Genomic DNA, 19,626 nt, shown 5'->3' on the forward strand with positions numbered 1-19,626 from the left:
GGTCTTACTGTAGTTTGTGTATATTTAGTATGAAGAGACCTCTGGAGCACGCCCTATCAGTCCTGGTCTTACTGTAGTTTGTGTATTTTCAGTATGAAGAGCCCTCTGTAGCACGCCTTATCAGTCCTGGTCTTACTGTAGTTTGTGTATATTTAGTATGAAGAGCCCTCTGTAGCACGCCCTACCAGTCCTGGTCTTACTGTAGTTTGTGGATTTTCAGTATGAAGAGCCCTCTGCAGCACGCCCTATTAGTCCTGGTCTTACTGTAGTTTGTGTATATTCAGTATTAAGAGCCCTCTGTAGCACGCCCTATCAGTCCTGGTATTACTGTAGTTTGTGTATTTTCAGTATGAAGAGCCCTCTGCAGCACGCCCTATCAGTCTTGGCTGGATATTCCTGTTGGTGGGTGTGGCTGCTTGTATGGTAGCCACCCTGGCTATTCTGTATGCAGTGTGGTGGTACTGTAGTAAAAAATACATCGACATTGAACAGGACAATCTGCGCCATGGCAACGTCATGTACAGAGTGAGGAACAGCATGCATCTGTCTGCGACACAGGGGGATGAGATGATGTTGCCCCGGGGAGACGATGACCATGACACGCTCCCTAACGACGACCCATTGAGAGGAGTACCAGAACTCCCAGAACAGGAGGAGGCAGAGGCTATGGAGATGGTGGGTTTATCATTAGCAAGACACCTTATTTACAAAAGGTTATCCGCCAGTTATCTCCCTTCGATTAGTTTTGATTGTCTTTATTTAACCATTAACACTTACCTGGTGTCATTAATCCATTTACTCTGTTATGATTGTAGTATGGAACATGGTTCTTTACATGTCACAGTAAGTTAGCCTAGTCTTAACTAGGTGTTCCACAGGACTGATCCACTTTGTCAGTGGGGTCCCAGTTTTACATTTACTGTGCTGCATCAGGTAAACATTGATTAACTACCTGTAGTGCCAGATTGTTCTTTTCATATGATGTTTATTTAGCCAAAATTTCTTGACAAATAAACCAAAGTTTTGTACTGTTACCATAGTCAATATTTACAGTAGTGTGTAGAAAAAGATTTTTTCCACGTTTCTCTACCAGTCCTCATACAGTTTGTTTAAAAATTACATATTTTGAATTTTTTGTCCATCTTGTGTTTGGCAGGAGGAACTACAAGCTACAGAAAAGCACGCAGTTGATGGAGACAATGAGTATGATTATGAAAAACGTGTTGCTAAGAAACGCCTGCAGGCTCAGACTAGAAAGCTTCACAAAGATTACTACAAGAAGGACATGTCTAGACGCAAGAGACATCCGTCCCTCAACGACCCGCCATCTTATGATGCTGTGATGGAGTATCCGAACGAGTCCAGTGATGAATCTGACGAATCCCCTGAACACGATACAAGTAATCGACGTCTGCTGCCAACTATAGAGGGTTCCGATACATCACTAGGGGATAGAACCTACCAAAACGTTTACAGGGAAGGTGCCATCACCACATTCCGAACACTGGACACTCACATTCCGGTTGCTCATTCAGATGGTGACCTCACCCTGGCAAACCTAGCCAGTCGTAGAGGGCGCAACCTTCCCCGCCTAGCTAAGGGCATGGTAACACCCCCAGTTGCTATGTCAGAGGAGATTTCTCGGCCAATTTTTCCCAGAACTGATAGTACTACTGTTAAGGGCAGTAAAGAGACTGTGGTGGCCCGTGAAGACAGCAATGCTTCTCCCTTCAGGGTAACAGCTGTCGTACACCAAACCACACCACAGTCCCCAGAACATGCTGGGTCACGCCCAGGCAGTACCACAGGGTCACGACCTAACAGTGTGACGGGGTCAAGGCCAGGTAGTGGTAAGGGGTCACGACCTGGAAGCAGCACAGGATCAAGGATCAACATTAACTCCCAGCTAAGGCCTGCTTATGCAACAATAAACCAGGCCCACCCAGTATCCACCATGGACTCTGGGATCTACACGATGGAAAAGAACCCCATGGACATCCCATTAACCAGCTTTAAGAGTCGAGGACCTCCCCCACCCATCCCTGTCAAACCCCCAGTTCTACCAACAAACAGGAATACACCAGGTAGGTGTTCATCTTATATATCTGAGGTCAAATATCAAGGTCAACTTGGACATAATAAACAAGACATGGCAAGAAATGGTTTATATGGGCTTTAATAATAATGTGTAATTTGGCTTTGATTTTTCTAATTTCAATTTTTAATTTGTGCTTTTAGTTTCAGGAGCTCGAAGTCCCCAAACTTCTGACGTACAAGACCTATACCAGTATGGCAAATTGGAGAATACTGGCAACCCATATCCTCCTTCACTAGTGACATCTGATAGTCTAACAAGCCCAGGTGGTCACCGCTTCAGTTTGATGAGTGAGAAAACATTCTCCCTTTATGGTAGCAGTGAGATCTTCGACGCTAATCAACAACAGCGTGACAAGGACTTTGACGAGGAAGATAGTGAATCCGATATTGAGGTAGAAATTCCACCACTGGGAGATTCTGACGCAGATATTCTGTCAGATGCAAGTCTACCACTTCCCAGTCCCCCAGCATTTATCAGACCTCAGGGGTCTAGTTATGCATTTGATGGAAGTCCGATCAGTCCTGCAGCCCGGAAGTTCCTGTACGGAGACAGTCTCCACGGTATCTCTGCGATGTCTCCGGGATTAGATGACTGGGATGACATGAGAGGTACATTTACAAGGACTACTAATTGCGATTGATAGTCAGAGTTAAAGTTGCTTACTTAAAAATTGCTCACAATTTCCTACAAGTTTTCTGAAAAAATATATAATGAACGCACTTTATTTTGAAATTTTGAGTTTCTGTAAAGTAATTGATTCCTGAAGTGTTAAAAAACAGTGGTAATAGTAACGGAGTAATAACTATATACATAATATATCCCTACACACAGGAAAATATACAAGTTTCTGTTTTACAAAATTTAATTAACAACTAGAAGAAAATGTTAAGGACAAGTTTCATAATTATATTTCATAATAAATGGAAACAATTTGAGGCATTTTTCTATCATATTACATAAATGAATATAAATATTCACAAAAAATTGCTTCTTTTACATTCAGCCTTGTATTAATTCTGGCTTTATAATTGAGTTTATTACATCAAGTAATACACCAGTAATGTGAAGTAGTTCTTTCTATTTGATATTGAAAAAAACATAATAATCAGTTATTCCAATCTTTTTTTATAATCAAAATCAAAGTGTTAAGAGTAATGCCTTTTTTTCATCATCAAACCTTATCAGACGGTCAGCTTTAATTGACCAATCATATTAACTGTTACAGATGGTCAACTGTAATTAACCAATATTATTACCTGTAACAGGTGGTCGACTGATAGCAGCCACTGCCTCCCCGACCAATACATTAGACAAGCACTTTGTGTTCCCACCTCCGCAGCAGTCCCAGGACTCAGGGATGTCTGACGGGCCCGACATGTCCAGCTTCATCGACAACAACGGTTCCGCCACACCCCCGCCACTTCCTCCTCCAAACCAAGTCAGTGTACTGGAAGTCACTTCGTTTTTGCGATCTATAAATTTTATTGACTTTTGTGTACAGATATTTTTTACTTCATATTTTATGTTATATAAAAGCTAAATTCACGATTGTATAACATGGATTTAATCAAAATCCTGGGGTTGCAGCTAAAGGGCAATATTTACTGGTCATTTGCATTAAGTTTAATCAAAGACCGCTTTCAGGCTGAACAAAACAAATGATTAAACTTTTAAATATTTATATTGATGTAATGCAGGACTTTCCTCGTATTTAATTAGAGGAAAGTTACCGAGATTAGGGAACATTTTAAAGTTACTTACCTTCTTCCACAGCAATCAATTAATTATAAACTGTTGACCTGACAGGCACAGAGGGCTATTTCTGACATCCAAGGTAATCACATCAGTCTACAGGCTCCACCCTCCAAGACCTATCAATCCCCGCACCGGTACTCCTATTCCAGGGAGGAAGGGCGATCCCCTCACCACCTTCACCCCGAAGGGCGGGAGTATGCAGAGCAGAACGGCCACCGGGAACGTCATCGTCAGGCATCAGGAGGGAAACCGGGCAGAGGAAGGGGTGGAAAACCTCTATTGGGGCCCAAAGTGTGAGTCCATTTCTGAGTCACCTTGGAAGATTAGAATTTGGGGTGAAAATGCAAACTGGGTTTAAAAGTTAGTAATAGCTGTAGAATAAAAGCATTTAAAGGGATAAAAACAAACTGGGTTGTAGACTTGGTAATGTCCCTTAAGAGGGAAGCTTCACATTGGGATAAAAAAGACAAACTGGAGTGAAGGCTTAGTAAACAACTTAGGAGGGAAAGCTAGGAACAGGGGTAGAAAAACACAAACATGGTTGTAGTTTGTCAGTGAGAGCTTGGAATAATTGGGAGGAAAAATATCACTGAGAATAAAGTGTATGGATAAAAGCGAGGGTTGGGAGAAGGCAGAAACCATATTTGCCCATCTTCAGGTGAGGAGCTGGCATTAAGTTACATAAAGGTTTATTTTATAGCAAGTTACACCTCTGCAATGTGAATGATGTAAAATTATTATTTTCAGGATAAAAATAAGTAACTGTAATAAAATATCTTTAAAATCTTTTAATTTCTAATGTAAGTTCTTGGTCACAATAAATAGTAAGAGGTAAATTTGAATATTCAATATTGGCAACAAAATTTTGTTTGTGTTCTAGCTTGCATCTGACAGTCCTATCTACCCTCTGCATACTGAGCTTGGCTAGTGGAGTCTATGCCAAGATGGCCGAACCTGAAACTGAGGTCTATATGACTGTGTATGCCCCACGAAATTTCCTGGCTGCCCGCCGCATCAGTGTGTACTTCAACCAGGACAAGAAAGCGGACATTGAGGAATCACCGTTCGACGTTCAACCCTATGGTAGAATGTTATTAGGGGAATGTCACTAATCTATACTCGGATAGTCTGTTAAGTTTATAGTTAACTGTATATGTTCACAGTACGAGATTTATTCATTTTATTTAACAATTCAAGTTTAATGAATCTGGAACAGTTTTCAATCGCATGTTTTTGTGATATTCCAACAAATATGCAGACAGAAAGTATTAATTCAGTATGTTTGCTATTTGCAGTTGCTTCAGACCCGATCCTGTGGCGTATGAACTCTTCACTATGTACAGGCAATAAGTGTGCCCAGGGATGCGATGAGAACACGGGACGCTGTATATGTAAGAAGGGCTACAAACTGGACAGTAAAGATGGCACTTGTAAAGGTAAACACATTCAGGTGTTAACTCAAATGTGCATTGATGGGTTTAAGCAGGGAAGTTAGATTGATGTCTGGACTCTACCTGTTTTGATAAGGGCTATAACATAATTGATTGTTATGAGGGCGGTGTAAGGCACCTGTATTGATATATTATTGGTCATGTGGTTAAAAACCAGATCTGCCTACCATTCCTTACCTAAGATATCTTTTAATATTTTAGTGCTTACCACCCCAGGGTTCCCCATTTGTTAATTCTGGAATAAGCCCAAAGAGAACCTGCCTTGTGAGACCATTTATCTGTCATTACAGTAGAACCTGTCTTGTGAGACCACCACTTCTGTCTCTACAGTAGAACCTGTCTTGTGAGACCATCACTTCTGTCAGTACAGTAGAACCGGTCTTGTGATACCAGTTCTGTCTCTACAGTAGAATCTGTCTTTTGAGACCACCCTTCTGTTACTACAGTAGAACCTGTCTTGGAAGACCACCCCTTCTGTCACTACACTAGAACCTGTCCTGTGAGACCATTCCTTCTGTCAGAACAGTAGAACCTGTCGTGTGAGACCATCACTTCTGTCTCCATAGTAGAACCTGTCTTGTGAGACCTCCTCTTCTGTCACTTCAGTAGAACCTGTCTTGTAAGACCTCCCCTTTTGTCAATACAGTAGAACCTGTCTTGTAAGACCACCCCTTCTGTCACTACACTAGAACCTGTCTTGTAAGACCTCTCCTTCTGTCAATACAGTAGAACCTGTCTTGTAAGACCACCCCTTCTGTCACTACACTAGAACCTGTCTTGTAAGATCAACCCTCATGTTACTACAGTAGAACCTGTCTTGTACAACCACTCCTTCTGTCACTACACTAGAACCTGTCTTGTACAACCACCCCTTCTGTCACTACACTAGAACCTGTCTTGTGAGACCACCCCTTCTGTCACTACACTAGAACCTGTCTTATACGACCACCCCTTCGGTCACTACACTAGAACCTGTCTTGTGAGACCACCCCTTCTGTCACTACACTAGAACCTGTCTTGAGAGACCATCACACCTTATTTGTCACTAAAGTAAAACCTCAGACATAAAACACATTTAGTGCCTAACAGAGTTATTTCCCTTTTGACATGATTTGGGAAGGTATAGTTGCTTTTAAAAAGGAAATTGGTTGTCAGTTTTTCCTGACGTTTAAACGGTGTTGTTGTTTTGTGCAGATGTGAACGAGTGCCATGAAATGACTTTCCGATGTCACAAGGATGCTGGCTGTTTGAACAGTAAGGGATCATACGACTGTCGCTGCAGTTTCCCATTTTTTGGAGATGGAAAGTTTTGTGAAGGTAGGTCATGATTGATTGAGTGACATGAAATATATCCAGCAGCAACTAAAGTGTTTAGTCCTTGATAAAGCTACATTGAATTGAAATAGGAGTAAAGCTCAAAATGGAAAATATCATGCTGTATATGTATACATAGAGTCATTTTGCAACTAAATATCTTTAAAGATTGTCATAACAGTTTTTAAAATGAAAAAATTGATGTTATCAAATAGGTATTACAGTGTTACTAACATTAATTATAGCTTAATACATTTTGAAGAGAGGTGCTAGATTTCTTATATCGGTATTCCTCTGTTGTTGAATTTAGAGGTCCAAGGATTGCGTTTTAATAGGTCTAGGATTCTTGATCTTGTCACTGTCCCTGTCTGATTGTTGTATGATCCCACCTGACAATTAACCACATAAAACTATACCTGAAATAAAATGTTTGCATGTATTTCAGAATGCACCAAGGGCTGCCCAGAAAACATGTGGGAGGTACAAGGGTGTACCAACAGACAGCCTAAGATCTGTCGAGGTACGATAGAGTATATCTGTGTAGCTGTCCCATGTCTGTTGTGTCCGTCATGTTCGTCCTGTGGAATGAATCCAAGCTCCCTGTCAAATATGTTGCATTTCTTTGTAATAAAACTTCAATTTGTGGCAAATCGACACATAATAAAACTAAACCAATTTACTACATAATTAAATGTGCAAATGTATTTTTAATAAACTAAAACAAGTGGTGAACCCTTACATGTAACAATTAACTTTTCGTAAAACTGTATTTTGTAGTGAACAATCAAATTCTTTCTATTTTTTTTGGTAATAATCTTGTATATATGGCGAACCTTCAAAGGTGATATTTCTAGTAATTTTAAGGCAGAACCATAATTTTTAATCAATTGAAAAAGATGTGATAGATTTCAAGTGTACCCCATAACAATTTTCAGATGTGATTATTTATTTTTGATGGGATAAAATCAAAATGTGAATATTTTTGTATACCAATAATGTGGCTACCTGCTTTATTCTGACAAATTATTTTGAAAAAAATATTTTTTAAATAAGACAAAATCATTTTTGCAAACCAAGGATAGTTTTTGATCAATATCCAATAAACTGGATATATATATCAGCTTAAGACTTGTTTCCAGTGCTGTACTGTTAAGTCACATGTTGTGTGTTTTATAAACATAGTTCTCATTCACATCATCTACATAAATATGTTGAACTGATTCACTTTGTCATCATTTTTACCATAAAATCATTTTGTATGAAGAGCGGTAGAATTTGTCCTTTTTTCAAAATTTGAACAATTCCTTTGGCTTTCAATCTATAAAGTTTATATAACAAACTGTGTATTGACGTCTGGGTTCAAAAGAATTGATAAAATTATAGTTTCAATAGATCCTTTTTCCATTTCTCTTAAAGAAATTTAATTTTGATATTTGTAGAAGACTTGCATGTGATAATTTTGTTTCACAATTCATTGTGACTTTACATTGACTTATATATATGTCTCAGACATTTTCGTGTGCAACAGAAGTGCCATTATAAGGTCATTGAGGTACCAGAACTAATCAATTCAATCAAAAATATATTTAATTGCAATAATATGACTTTTAAATTGTCAAAAATTCTGTTAAGTATGAGCTTTACTTTTAATACGTAAAATAATAAATGAGCTTTAAAGCATGGCAACTAGCAGGCTCCCAAAACTGTATTAGCATGGCAACACTGGGTGGGGTTTTTTTGGCAAAGTTTTCTCAAAGTAAACTGAAATACGGCTTTGGGTTATTTGTTATAAGAGTTGAAATTGTAGAATTTTATGGCAATTTCAAGTTGATCAGCTTTCACTACTGAATTGAAATTTTTGGCAATTTTCTATTGGTATTATTATTTTTAAATGTTTTTGGAAAAAGAAGATTTGCTATTTTATTTAAAAGAGGATTCTATTGCGTCTTTAAAATTTGTTTGTGACAATAAAATGATTAACCCGTAGTTAAAAAAGTGACTATAAATAGATAAAATCTATTATTTTGGGAATTCTGTTGCCTCTGACACATGATGCAGCCTGGTGAGCACCTTTATAATTTGAGCTTAACTTTTTATTTTGTTTTTGTATTTCCCTTAGCCTGCACAAAAGTGTGTGTCGATGGCTTCTACTTGCTGAGTGCCTGCCACACAAACAATGACATCACCTGTAGGAGTAAGTAACAACGGGGGGATAACTCTTGTCTCCTAAAATACAGATAACTCTTTACCACCAGAACAAATAAAGACAAGATAACTTTTATTATGATAGGAAAATAATTTCTGGCTTCTTTCATTATAGAAAGAGAGGTTACTCTTTTTATATGGCAACAGTAAGAGAAGATAGATCATGTCACCTGACAACGACAAGGGAAGATAACTGTTGTTACCCGACAACAGCAAGGGAAGATAACTTTAGTCACTTGACATAAGAAAGGGATTCCTTTGTTCCCCATGACTGATTTTCTCTCTAAGGAAATTGTTTATTTTTTCCTTGTGAGATTTTTGGATAATTTATTATGTTGGCCTTATGAAAGTATGTAAATATTTTGTGGGCTCACATTACATGTGCAGTTCTGAATTCTGTCACTTTAATGATTGGGATAATGATTTTATCCTCCAATTCCACATCATTATTACTAAATCTCTATCATGTCTCCTCTCAAAGGTTAACATATCTCACCTGTTATCTCGGAGAAATCAACTGTTAAATGATCATTTATAAATTTAAATTTACGAAAATCTTCCATTTATTGTCTTTATTTTGATGACAAAACAGGAAATTTGTTGTCAAAAATTTCTCAGGGAAAGTAATACAGTTCTCACTTTTAGCTGCCTAACGCTCTGGTTTTGCATGATCTGTTGTTCTTTGTGTATATATTTTCTTAAACTTAGAGATGTACACTCGGGTAATTAAGAAGACATTTTGATATTGGGATACCTGACATATCATATCTATATGATTAGTTAATATTGGAACATCCCATGTCAGTGGTTTGGTAGTATTGTTCTCAAGTATGTTATATAGGGGAAAGAGTTATTTTTGAAGTACAAATATGTTTTATTTTGTGAAAATATGAACATTAAGTATGTTATATAGGGGAAAGAGTTATTTTTGAAGTACAAATATGTTTTATTTTGTGAAAATATGAACATCAAGTATGTTATATAGGGGAAAGAATTATTTTTGAAGAACAAATATGTTTTATTTTGTGAAAATATGAACATTAAGTATGTTATATAGGGGAAAGAGTTATTTTTAAAGTACAAATATGTTTTATTTTGTGAAAATATGAACATTTCAAATAATTTCTGTTTTGAATTTATTATTACAATTTTAGGTGAAAAGAAACATCTAATGAACAATTGTTTTTATTTTTCCAAATTAGTTAATCATATTATGGTGCAATGTCTAGATCATCCTGTCACAAATATTTAGTAATTTGTTACTAATAGCTGACATGATGTGATCTCGGCGCTATTGATGTGTTGTACCAACATCAAGTTTATAATTAAAGATCGCAATCTACACACAAACAACATTTACCCCAAACTTAATTGGATCCATGTCTGAAACACGTTTTTGTGAAAGTTCCACTTTATAAATTATATATTTGTTACAAGCTTACTTTAACAGTGCACTAATTGATTCTTTTTCAATTGAAGAAAACAAATAATGTCAACCGCTACAGACTACTGTATGCTGGGAAATGTTCACCGCAGTTTTACCTTTTTCGCGCTTTGCAATGAGGACAAATTTATCATGACAGATATATATTACATAACAGACTTTAGCAATGAGGGCAAATTTATCATGACAGATATATATATTACATAACAGACTTTAGCAATGAGGGCAAATTTATCATGACAGTAATATATTCCATAACAGACTTTATATAATAATTTCATGTGAAGGTTTGGTTTGGTTTAATTATGTTTAACGTCCTATTAAAAGCTAAGGTCATTTAAGGACGTGTCATGTGAAGGGCAAAGGGCGAAATTTTCTCTGGGCGAATATAGATTTCACCATTGTAGGATAAATATTTGTCAGGACGAAAGTTTCTTGGTATACAGTAGTGTAGGCTCCTACACCTGTTTGTTGTATGCAGCTATCATCACACAGATTATTTGTATATTACTACATGACCTAATGTCTTCTATATGATAACAATGCGTACGTTTCAGTGTGTCACCAGAAGTGTACGGGAGGCCAGTATGAACACAAGCAGTGTACCAGGAGACAGAATCGTGAATGTCGAGGTAATTTGTCTCGGATCAACTCTGGCTTGATATTTACCAGTATTTTTACAAACACTGGCTCTTGGTTCTCTACCGTCACTAAGCTCAAGTTAAAGGTTTTCCCTACCTTGAGTTGTGTTTATTTTTATTCCCTTTATTTTAGATTTAAATTAAAGTAAAGACCCTAGGTCGCTAATTAGGTAATTTGTTTCTGATCAGTCTATATTTACCATACATTATTTCCCAATTTGAGCACCATATTTTCCATGCATTATTTCCTAATTTGAGCACCATATTTACCATACATTATTTCCCAATTTAAGCACTGCTCTGGTTTCTCTAGCATCGCTTAGCTTAAGTTAAGAGTTACCTGTAGTTTTGGTGTGGGTCAGTGTTTGTCGATCGTTAAAGCCTTGCATATATTCTCCAAACTATTCTTCAGACACTTTTCTACCTGAAAATGTAGTCATCAAATTGGATTTAAATTTAATAATGAGTGATTTGCTGTATACCACCTGTATGTTACCGACAGATCGATCAGAGCTGCGGGAGCCATTGACTAGTGAAAATGTGGTCTACGAGAACCAACTGGAGGTTACCGATGAGGAGGCCAAGATGCCATATACACCGTCTGACTTCACTGAAGTACGAAGATTCACCTTTCACAGAGGTCAGTGTCTCAAGTCAATGTCACCTTTGACTTACGAAGGTTAACTACAGAGTCTTAGAAATAAAGAACCACGTAACTCTAACTTAGTGCCTGTTTTTATACGTACAAGTTCTGTTTAGATAAAGGTTTTCTGCTTTCTTGTGTATTTATTTTTCATCCCTATAAAAATCGATTTTGATGTGATTTTCTTTCACTAAAAATTGTCTTTTGTAAAACATTGGCCGGTTAAAATGGAGGTAAATATTTCTGTTGTGTTACGAGGTCAGCTGATATTTAAGGAGCAATGCCTTTGTTTTCCTGACAGGTTCTGTATGAAATGTGTTTGTTTCTGCCTCAGGTTCTGGTTTCTACATCAAAGTGGCCATCAAACAACTCAACCCAACGTTTGTGTTTGAGCCAGTCGATCATGCTGACAACAATGACCTTAGGTCGTTCCCAGGACAACAAAGCATCACTCGCCAATATTGTCCCTATCCTGTTCCTGCTCACTACGAACTCTTTTATCTCAAACATCAGGTACGAAAAATACTGTTATTGTTAACAACTTAATTTTAACACTGCTAGATAGTGATATTTTCATTCTTATGTAAACAAATTGAACTTTGTTACATTTATAATTTTGAAATTGTTATGGAACTACGGTTTTACAAGGACAAATACAGCTGGTACAGTATGTCCAGCCAAATGATACAATCCCCTCGACTACATTAACTGACACACTGTTTCCGCTGACCAGATCATTTATCCCAATCATTTGTCGATGGTCAGTTTTAATGATTCTGTTTGTCCTGATGTTGATAGGTTTTACTGCATAATGTCACTTCATATACAGTTTGTTAGATATAGATTATACTTATTCGGTTAACACATTATCATGTACTGTGGAATATTACAGAATTACAGTTTTCAAAATTGATTCAAAAATGATGTGTATCCTGATAATTTTATATTCATTTCAAGTAAGTAATTAAGTCATACAATTTACATAACTACTGATTCAAAGAATTTCAGGAAGGAATAGTCTAAAGTGTGATACAGTTGTAAATGAATTGTGGTCGTGGCTACAGAAATGATAAATACTATATTCTAAGATGTGCTAGATGTATACCTTTCCTGATTGGTTGTTTCCTTGGTGATTACAGAACCAGAAGTACAGAACGTATATGACAAAGACTGGTACAGTTATAGAGCCATGTGATACCTACACCCGACACGGCACGTACCCTGACCTCCGTCATCACGACGCGGGCTCCATCCTGTGTTCAGAGCCAGGCCCCGTCAGTAGTGTGTACGCCATCCAGCGCGAGTTTGGCACCAGTAAAGACACTTGGGTTGAGAAATCTGAGAGGTACATAATGCAAAGAAAACATAACCCGTAGCAGTATATATAATACACCAGGTCAAATTATTAAATGTATCACTCCTCTGTAATGTAGACAAGGAAATTTCAACCTGCCGGTCTGATTTTGGAGGTTCAGCTCAAGGCTTTTTTGCAGCTCCCTTTGTATAAAGAGCCTGTAGTGCTGTGTTCAGCATAAACCTTTTTCGTGAAACAATGTCTTTAAGACCACAAGGCATAGATTCATGATATTACAAAAAACTGGAGGCCTGGTTAAAGAAACATTCAAAGTCACCATTATTTACCAAAAAGTTATCAAATGAAAATGTGTTTAACATCACAGGAATTTCATATGTCAAATATATCAATTATCTAGACTAATTTTCAGTGCAACCTTTTCAGATATGTTAAAAATGTTAATGTCTTTTCAAGAATTAAGGTATTTAATATTGGCATTAAAATTAAGAGGCCAGTGATAGAAGCCCCTTTGGCCTTTTGTTGGAAAGTAATACAAAATATAGTGTTACTGTGTAGTTGAAACTGCTTAACTGTCACTAATATAACATCGTCACTACTGTGTTGTTGAAACTGCTAAATTGTCACTAATATTACATCGTCACTACTGTGTTGTTGAAACTGCTAAACTGTCACTAATATAACATCGTCACTACTGTGTAGTTAAAACTGCTAAAATGTCACTAATATTACATCGTCACTACTGTGTTGTTAAAACTGCTAAAATGTCACTAATATTACATCGTCACTACTGTGTAGTTTAAACTGCTAAACTGTCACTTATATAACATCGTCACTACAGTGGAGCAGTAGGGAATATGAAATTGTCCGTGAACAGCCATATTTCTGTCTATTCATCGCAAACCTTGTGACCAGGATAAATACATTTGATCAGATATTGAAACATGAGGAACTGAATTTGAAAACATCTTGACAGGAGTCCAGATCACATGACATTTTAACAATTAGCTCAGTATACAGTGAAGGCACACAATGTATTTTATTATAGTCAAAGAGAGAACATTTTTTGTAGATTGATCTTCACTTTATTTCTATTCCAGTTGCCAGACTGAAAATGAGGCTTGTCTCAACTGTACAATTCGGTGTACACTTGACATGATGAAGGACCAGGGCCAGTGTGGTGTGCGAGAGTCGGACGGCGATGGCGGGTCACCACGGTTACCAACATGCTTTGCCTGCTGTATACAGCAGAATTGTACAGACACATGTCGGGATTACCATGATAGGGGATGTCAGACTGTCAGGTAGGAATAAGTCGTCAGACTGTCAGGTAGAAATAGTCGTCAGACTGTCAGGTAGGAACAAGTCGTCAGACTGTCAGGTAGGAATAAGTCGTCAGACTGTCAGGTAGAAATAGACGTCAGACTGTCGGGTAGGAACAAGTCGTCAGACTGTCAGGTAGGAATAAGTCGTCAGACTGTCAGGTAGAAATAGTCGTCAGACTGTCAGGTAGGAACAAGTCGTCAGACTGTCAGGTAGGAATAAGTCATCAGACTGTCAGGTAGAAATAGTCGTCAGACTGTCGGTTAGGAACAAGTCATCAGTCTGTCGGGTAGGAACAAGTCGTCAGTCTGTCGGGTAGGAACAAGTCGTCAGTCTGTCAGGTAGAAATAAGTCATCAGACTGTCAGGTAGGAACAAGTCGTCAGTCTGTCGGGTAGGAACAAGTCATCAGTCTGTCAGGTAGAAATAAGTCATCAGATTGTCAGGTAGGAATAAGTCGTCAGACTGTCAGGTAGGAACAATTTGTCGGACTGTCAGGTAGGAATAAGTCGTCAGACTGTCAGGTAGGAACAAGTCTTAATTCACCTAAACAACATGGTACTGTATAATATACAGAAAATGTCCTAAATGATGTTGCCATTATCACGGAAGTGAAAGGATATCACTGTTATGCCATTACAGTATTTATTTCATTAAAATCTAAAATGATTCTGTGTGTTTATCATTAATCAGCTGGATTTTTTAGCATGTTGAGGTTTTCAAATTTTTCTGTGATGTGGAGACTTTCTAGTTGATAACTCGTTTAATCCTGCTGCATTAAACATGTCTAGTGTGTCAATAGATAGCAAAGGGTATACTTTTACACTGTTTCAGTAAAAGTGAAATTATAAAATTTCCACACAGCACACATATTTTTATATTAACAATGAATTGATGTATAGATCAACAGGGTCAGCCCTTATTTTACAGATGTCAGGAAGGAAACCTGATTGAGTTCCGTCTCCGACCAGTCTACAACAATGGGGAAGACTACCTGTGTCATGTGACGCCAGTCACTCATCAGAAGCTGATCGAGTTAGAATATACCATCATGCACTTCCACAAAGAGTTATTGCGTAACAACATCAGTCTCTATGGTAACAACAACTGGATGACGACGGGCAAAACAGATCACAGGTAACTTATCCTTTAATGAAGTTCTCATTTAGAGATAATGAACCATCTGGTCACTTGGCACGAAAATGACCTTAGCTGTTAATAGGACGTTTAACAAAAGAACAACAAAACCAAACTTGGCACGTCAAGGGGGAATTCCCCTTACACTCAGTTGGTACAATGAGCGCAGTTTTATCATTCAAAAGTACAGAAGGAAAGTTCCTCTTTACATATCCCAACATCAAGGCATCTTAGATCCTGATGTGACTGGTATGCTGTCAATAGATGTGTATAATGTCCAGTATAATAAACGAACATTGGTTAAAACCAATAAATCAGTCATATGCCTGGTTTCTTACCAAGTTTGAAGGGGGAACAAATAATTAATCTTATGATGCACTTATTGTTGAAAATTGTATTTAATATGTTATGATTTGTTACTTATTTATAAATTTTGTTTCTTCATAGGGACAAGATTATTACCATACAAATTGACTCAAAGCTTGGCAAGATGCCCAATTTTGTCCAAGGCACACCAAGCACAGGGACAATGAAAGTGGGTGTGTATAAAGAGGAAGGGGCAAAGGTCAAACACGCCCACATCACTGGTTCATCAGCCCTGGCACGACCAGTGTGGCCGTTCAAAGTGACATCATCAATATTTGGTAAGCTTTACAGTTCTTCATCATTCATTGCTATGTTTGTACCATGTATGGACACACCATATAAACATCAATAAAATATTCTTGAACAGTAAGTGGAAATATTGCATCTGGAATATTTTCATGGCTTCAGCTGTATAAAATAACTTTGACGGAAATGGAGCAAAAGTCAAAGTCTAATTAAAGTCAGTGAAAAGGAAATAGATATCACAGTGCCGTATTTTAAATTGGTATTTATAGTGCTTCTCAAGATGTATCCACATGACTGTTGGACTTCTAGCAATACAGAAATAGAGCTAAATATGTCACACAGACAGACATTTTACAGACCATCAAAAAAGGCATGCACTTAATTCCACCTGTGCTTTATTGCATATTAACAAAGAAACAGACATATTAGCAATCCTAAGACATTTGATAATGTATCTTCTGTTTGAGACATCGAATAGTTCAGCTAACAGAGCTAGATGACAATCTAAGGTTTTATCCTGACAGGGAGTAAGTCATGTGAGGACGAAGCACTTGATGACCTTGTCCTGGCGACAGGGTCAGAAGACCCATACGTCCCGATTCCAGACCTGCTGGGGGTGTACGTGGGCAACATGAGCTACATCATCACCAACTTCACCACCCATCCACGTGTCCGCATCGCTGTCGACAAACACATCTCTGTCCTCAGTGTCCTCTACCCTAGCACCGAGCTCATATTTGACCGTCTCCACGGCAATATCACCCACAACTCCTCCCATTGGCTTGTTGATGTGTACGGCGCCATCAAAACGTGCCCAGGTGGGAAGATTGATTATTCAAATTAGATATCTTTATATTCCAAGTATTGCTAGCACAAACAATAAGGAAAATCGGTCAAATTTGGATTTGAAAAAAAAACAACATGTAACAAACTTTCATGACACACTTGCCTGTTTATCAGATATAAAAAAAAAAAAAGACTGAAAACAAACAAAAAGAACTGTCATATAAATAATTTCTTTATAATATACTTTAAAGCAGTTTTTGTAAAAAAAATCAATTATTTGTTTTTGAAAAATCACAATTTCTCCATTTACAGGTTTCCTGAGGTTGAACATTTCGGATGCAGACTATTCAAGTGACCCGTTGTTTCAGTATGAGCTTGGAATCAAATGCCCCAAAACGTTTAACATCTCCTTCTTTATTCCCAATGGAGACAAGCCTTACTTTGACAAAGATTTTATTGTTACAATCAAGGATCGGCTGACCACCTACCACCTCAACATCTATAAACCAAGGTCAAAGGTCATAGAGACAACAACAAAGGGTAAGATGAATTATTGGTTTAAGACTTTTCATGTCACACAAGCCAAAGGTTCGAGTGACCTTTTGTGATGTCATAAGCATTTTACACTGTTCTCTTCTGCCAAAGACGGGAATATGACAAGGTCAATATGGAAAACTTCAGCTATATCATAAGAGGCCAAAAAGTGGAGATATTATACAATTTTCAAAAATCTTCTGAAGAACTGTTAATGCTAACACCTTTGTCCTTCAATGTGTAAAAAGATCTGGACATGAAGCATAAAAGGTGTTCATGTCATATTTCTTAGACTTAAATGAGGCCACAATAAGGGACCTAAATTAATATAGGTATATAGGGAAAATGACATAAATAGCTCAATGAAATAAAACATTACAAGGTACCACAAATCCAATCCACAAGTTTCATTAGTTTTCGTGCAGACCTATTACAGGACAAGTGTCTTTGTGTTACAGAGGTGATCCGTGGTCAGCTGCTGATGCTGTCGTCCGCTGAGGATGTCACTCCACCCCACTTCTCCATCCCGTTTATCGCCTCCGTGTGTGGCGGTACACTCCTCCTTATCTTCATCGCTACCTTTGGCATCTGTGTTAAATTCAGTACGTATTATCTATCATCTGTTTAATTTGGTAACAAAATGGATTAAAAATAACCATGTAATTATTACAAAAGATTATTTCCGAGTACGAGTAAATGACAGCAGTTGAGCAGATTATATAAGAAAATCAATAAATGTCAAAATAATGTAGGTAAAGAACCAAGAGTGTAAGAAAATTAACACAGTAAGGGAAAAGAGCCAACGTCCAATAAGTGTTGAGGAAAGTTTACGCTTATCTTCTTGGTTTCAAAATGTCAAAATGTTGAAAATTAATAGCTCTGAGCTTTTAAGCTGATAACTGTAACTGACTTGCGCTCTGTTCTCTCCAGACCAGCCTCGGGTGGACGTGCTGCGGTTCCATTGGTGTCACCTTGTCCTCATGGTCGGCTACATCGTGTTCCAGTTCGTGTTCGCCGTGCTGGCCTCTATGACTGTGTTTGTCCTCATCATCATGGCAGTCAATAGGTAACGGTGATTCTCACCGATAGCACTATTATACAATAATATAATAGTAGAGTGTTTGCTTCTTAGAATATTTCATTATTGAGATACAGTGTTTTAATTGTATGTGAAAATAGGGGCCTGTTCAACCAGTTTGTCTGTTTTAAAAGTAACATTTTCGGGTATACATGTTGGCGGATCAGCAAATGTTTATGCAGGCTTTGTAAAGGCTCACCTGAAAGCAGCATCAGATTACTAGGTCCAAACTTATTTCATTAATGAACAACACTGGTATAACTAGTTCAACCGGTTCAGCCGTTTGGATCGCAATAAATGAAAGCGGCCTAGATGTTTAGGTATCACTAGTATCTTCCATTCCTTTACAAAATCAATTACAAAAAAAATGAATGTCTCAAAAATACTACTATCAACAAGCCTAGATGTATAAATGATTATCCTGAAATTCTGAGACTTAATACAAATTTTCACCAACTTCAACCTTGTATGAAGGGACACTGATTCAACATGTGTCACTTTTGTTATTTTCTCTGTGTTTCATCAGAAAAAACTGTAAATCAAATTTCAATAACTAATCTGATGTAAATCATTATTAACACTCAAAACCTCCTTTGAAGATACCTGTATACGGGGAAATTTTCGCGACGGTAAAATCCATTTTTGCCCAATGTTAAATTCGCTCTTCACATTTAATTACTATGTTTATTACACTGTTTACAAATGTTCGCTGTAATTAGAGCTGTCACGATACACTTTATCCACGATTCGATACGTATCTCGATATTTGTTCCACGATTCAATTATTTCGATTCGATACACCTTTATTTTAGAATATAAACAAAATGAGATATATAAGCCGTCGATAAATGAAAACCCACAGTGTTTCCACATTTTTAGGTCACCTGAGACAAAGTCTCAAGTGACCTATTGCGATCGCCTTTTGTCCGTCGTCGTCCGTCATCCGTCGTCCGTCCGTAAACAATTTACATTTTCGACTTCTTCTCCAAAACCCCTGAACCAATTTCAATGAAATTTTGCAGGGACCTTCCATAGACAAAGGTCAACAAAAATAGTTGCCGGTTTAGTCCTAAGCCCCCAGGGGCCTGAGGGGTGGGGCCAAAAAGGGTCGAATTGACTGAAATTTCAAAAATCTTCTCCTCCAAAACCCCTGAACCAATTTCAATGAAATTTTGCAGGGACCTTCCATAGACAAAGGTCAACAAAAATAGTTGCCGGTTTAGTCCTAAGCCCCCAGGGGCCTGAGGGGCGGGGCCAAAAAGGGTCAAATTGACTAAAATTTCAAAAATCTTCT

General features: G+C 37.6%; 1 protein-coding gene across 1 annotated transcript in view; it reads left to right on the plus strand.

Moving 5' to 3' along the window:
* The window catches only part of LOC110466072, a 77,135-nt gene that overhangs the window by 45,925 nt on the left and 11,584 nt on the right, over window positions 1-19,626 (plus strand). The window contains exons 4-24 of the mRNA XM_021522393.1: window positions 349-675; window positions 1,157-2,084; window positions 2,239-2,706; window positions 3,364-3,536; window positions 3,905-4,146; window positions 4,734-4,936; window positions 5,149-5,289; window positions 6,499-6,621; window positions 7,064-7,138; window positions 8,738-8,812; window positions 10,825-10,899; window positions 11,411-11,548; window positions 11,886-12,064; window positions 12,691-12,896; window positions 13,964-14,167; window positions 15,116-15,322; window positions 15,770-15,966; window positions 16,459-16,752; window positions 17,033-17,260; window positions 17,713-17,856; window positions 18,185-18,320. Of these exons, the coding sequence (XP_021378068.1) occupies window positions 349-675; window positions 1,157-2,084; window positions 2,239-2,706; window positions 3,364-3,536; window positions 3,905-4,146; window positions 4,734-4,936; window positions 5,149-5,289; window positions 6,499-6,621; window positions 7,064-7,138; window positions 8,738-8,812; window positions 10,825-10,899; window positions 11,411-11,548; window positions 11,886-12,064; window positions 12,691-12,896; window positions 13,964-14,167; window positions 15,116-15,322; window positions 15,770-15,966; window positions 16,459-16,752; window positions 17,033-17,260; window positions 17,713-17,856; window positions 18,185-18,320 (4,763 nt within the window). The remainder of the gene's footprint in view (window positions 1-348; window positions 676-1,156; window positions 2,085-2,238; window positions 2,707-3,363; window positions 3,537-3,904; window positions 4,147-4,733; window positions 4,937-5,148; window positions 5,290-6,498; window positions 6,622-7,063; window positions 7,139-8,737; window positions 8,813-10,824; window positions 10,900-11,410; window positions 11,549-11,885; window positions 12,065-12,690; window positions 12,897-13,963; window positions 14,168-15,115; window positions 15,323-15,769; window positions 15,967-16,458; window positions 16,753-17,032; window positions 17,261-17,712; window positions 17,857-18,184; window positions 18,321-19,626) is intronic.

Source organism: Mizuhopecten yessoensis, unplaced genomic scaffold, assembly GCF_002113885.1.
Source record: "Mizuhopecten yessoensis strain PY_sf001 unplaced genomic scaffold, ASM211388v2 scaffold213, whole genome shotgun sequence".
Classification (NCBI taxonomy): domain Eukaryota; kingdom Metazoa; phylum Mollusca; class Bivalvia; order Pectinida; family Pectinidae; genus Mizuhopecten; species Mizuhopecten yessoensis.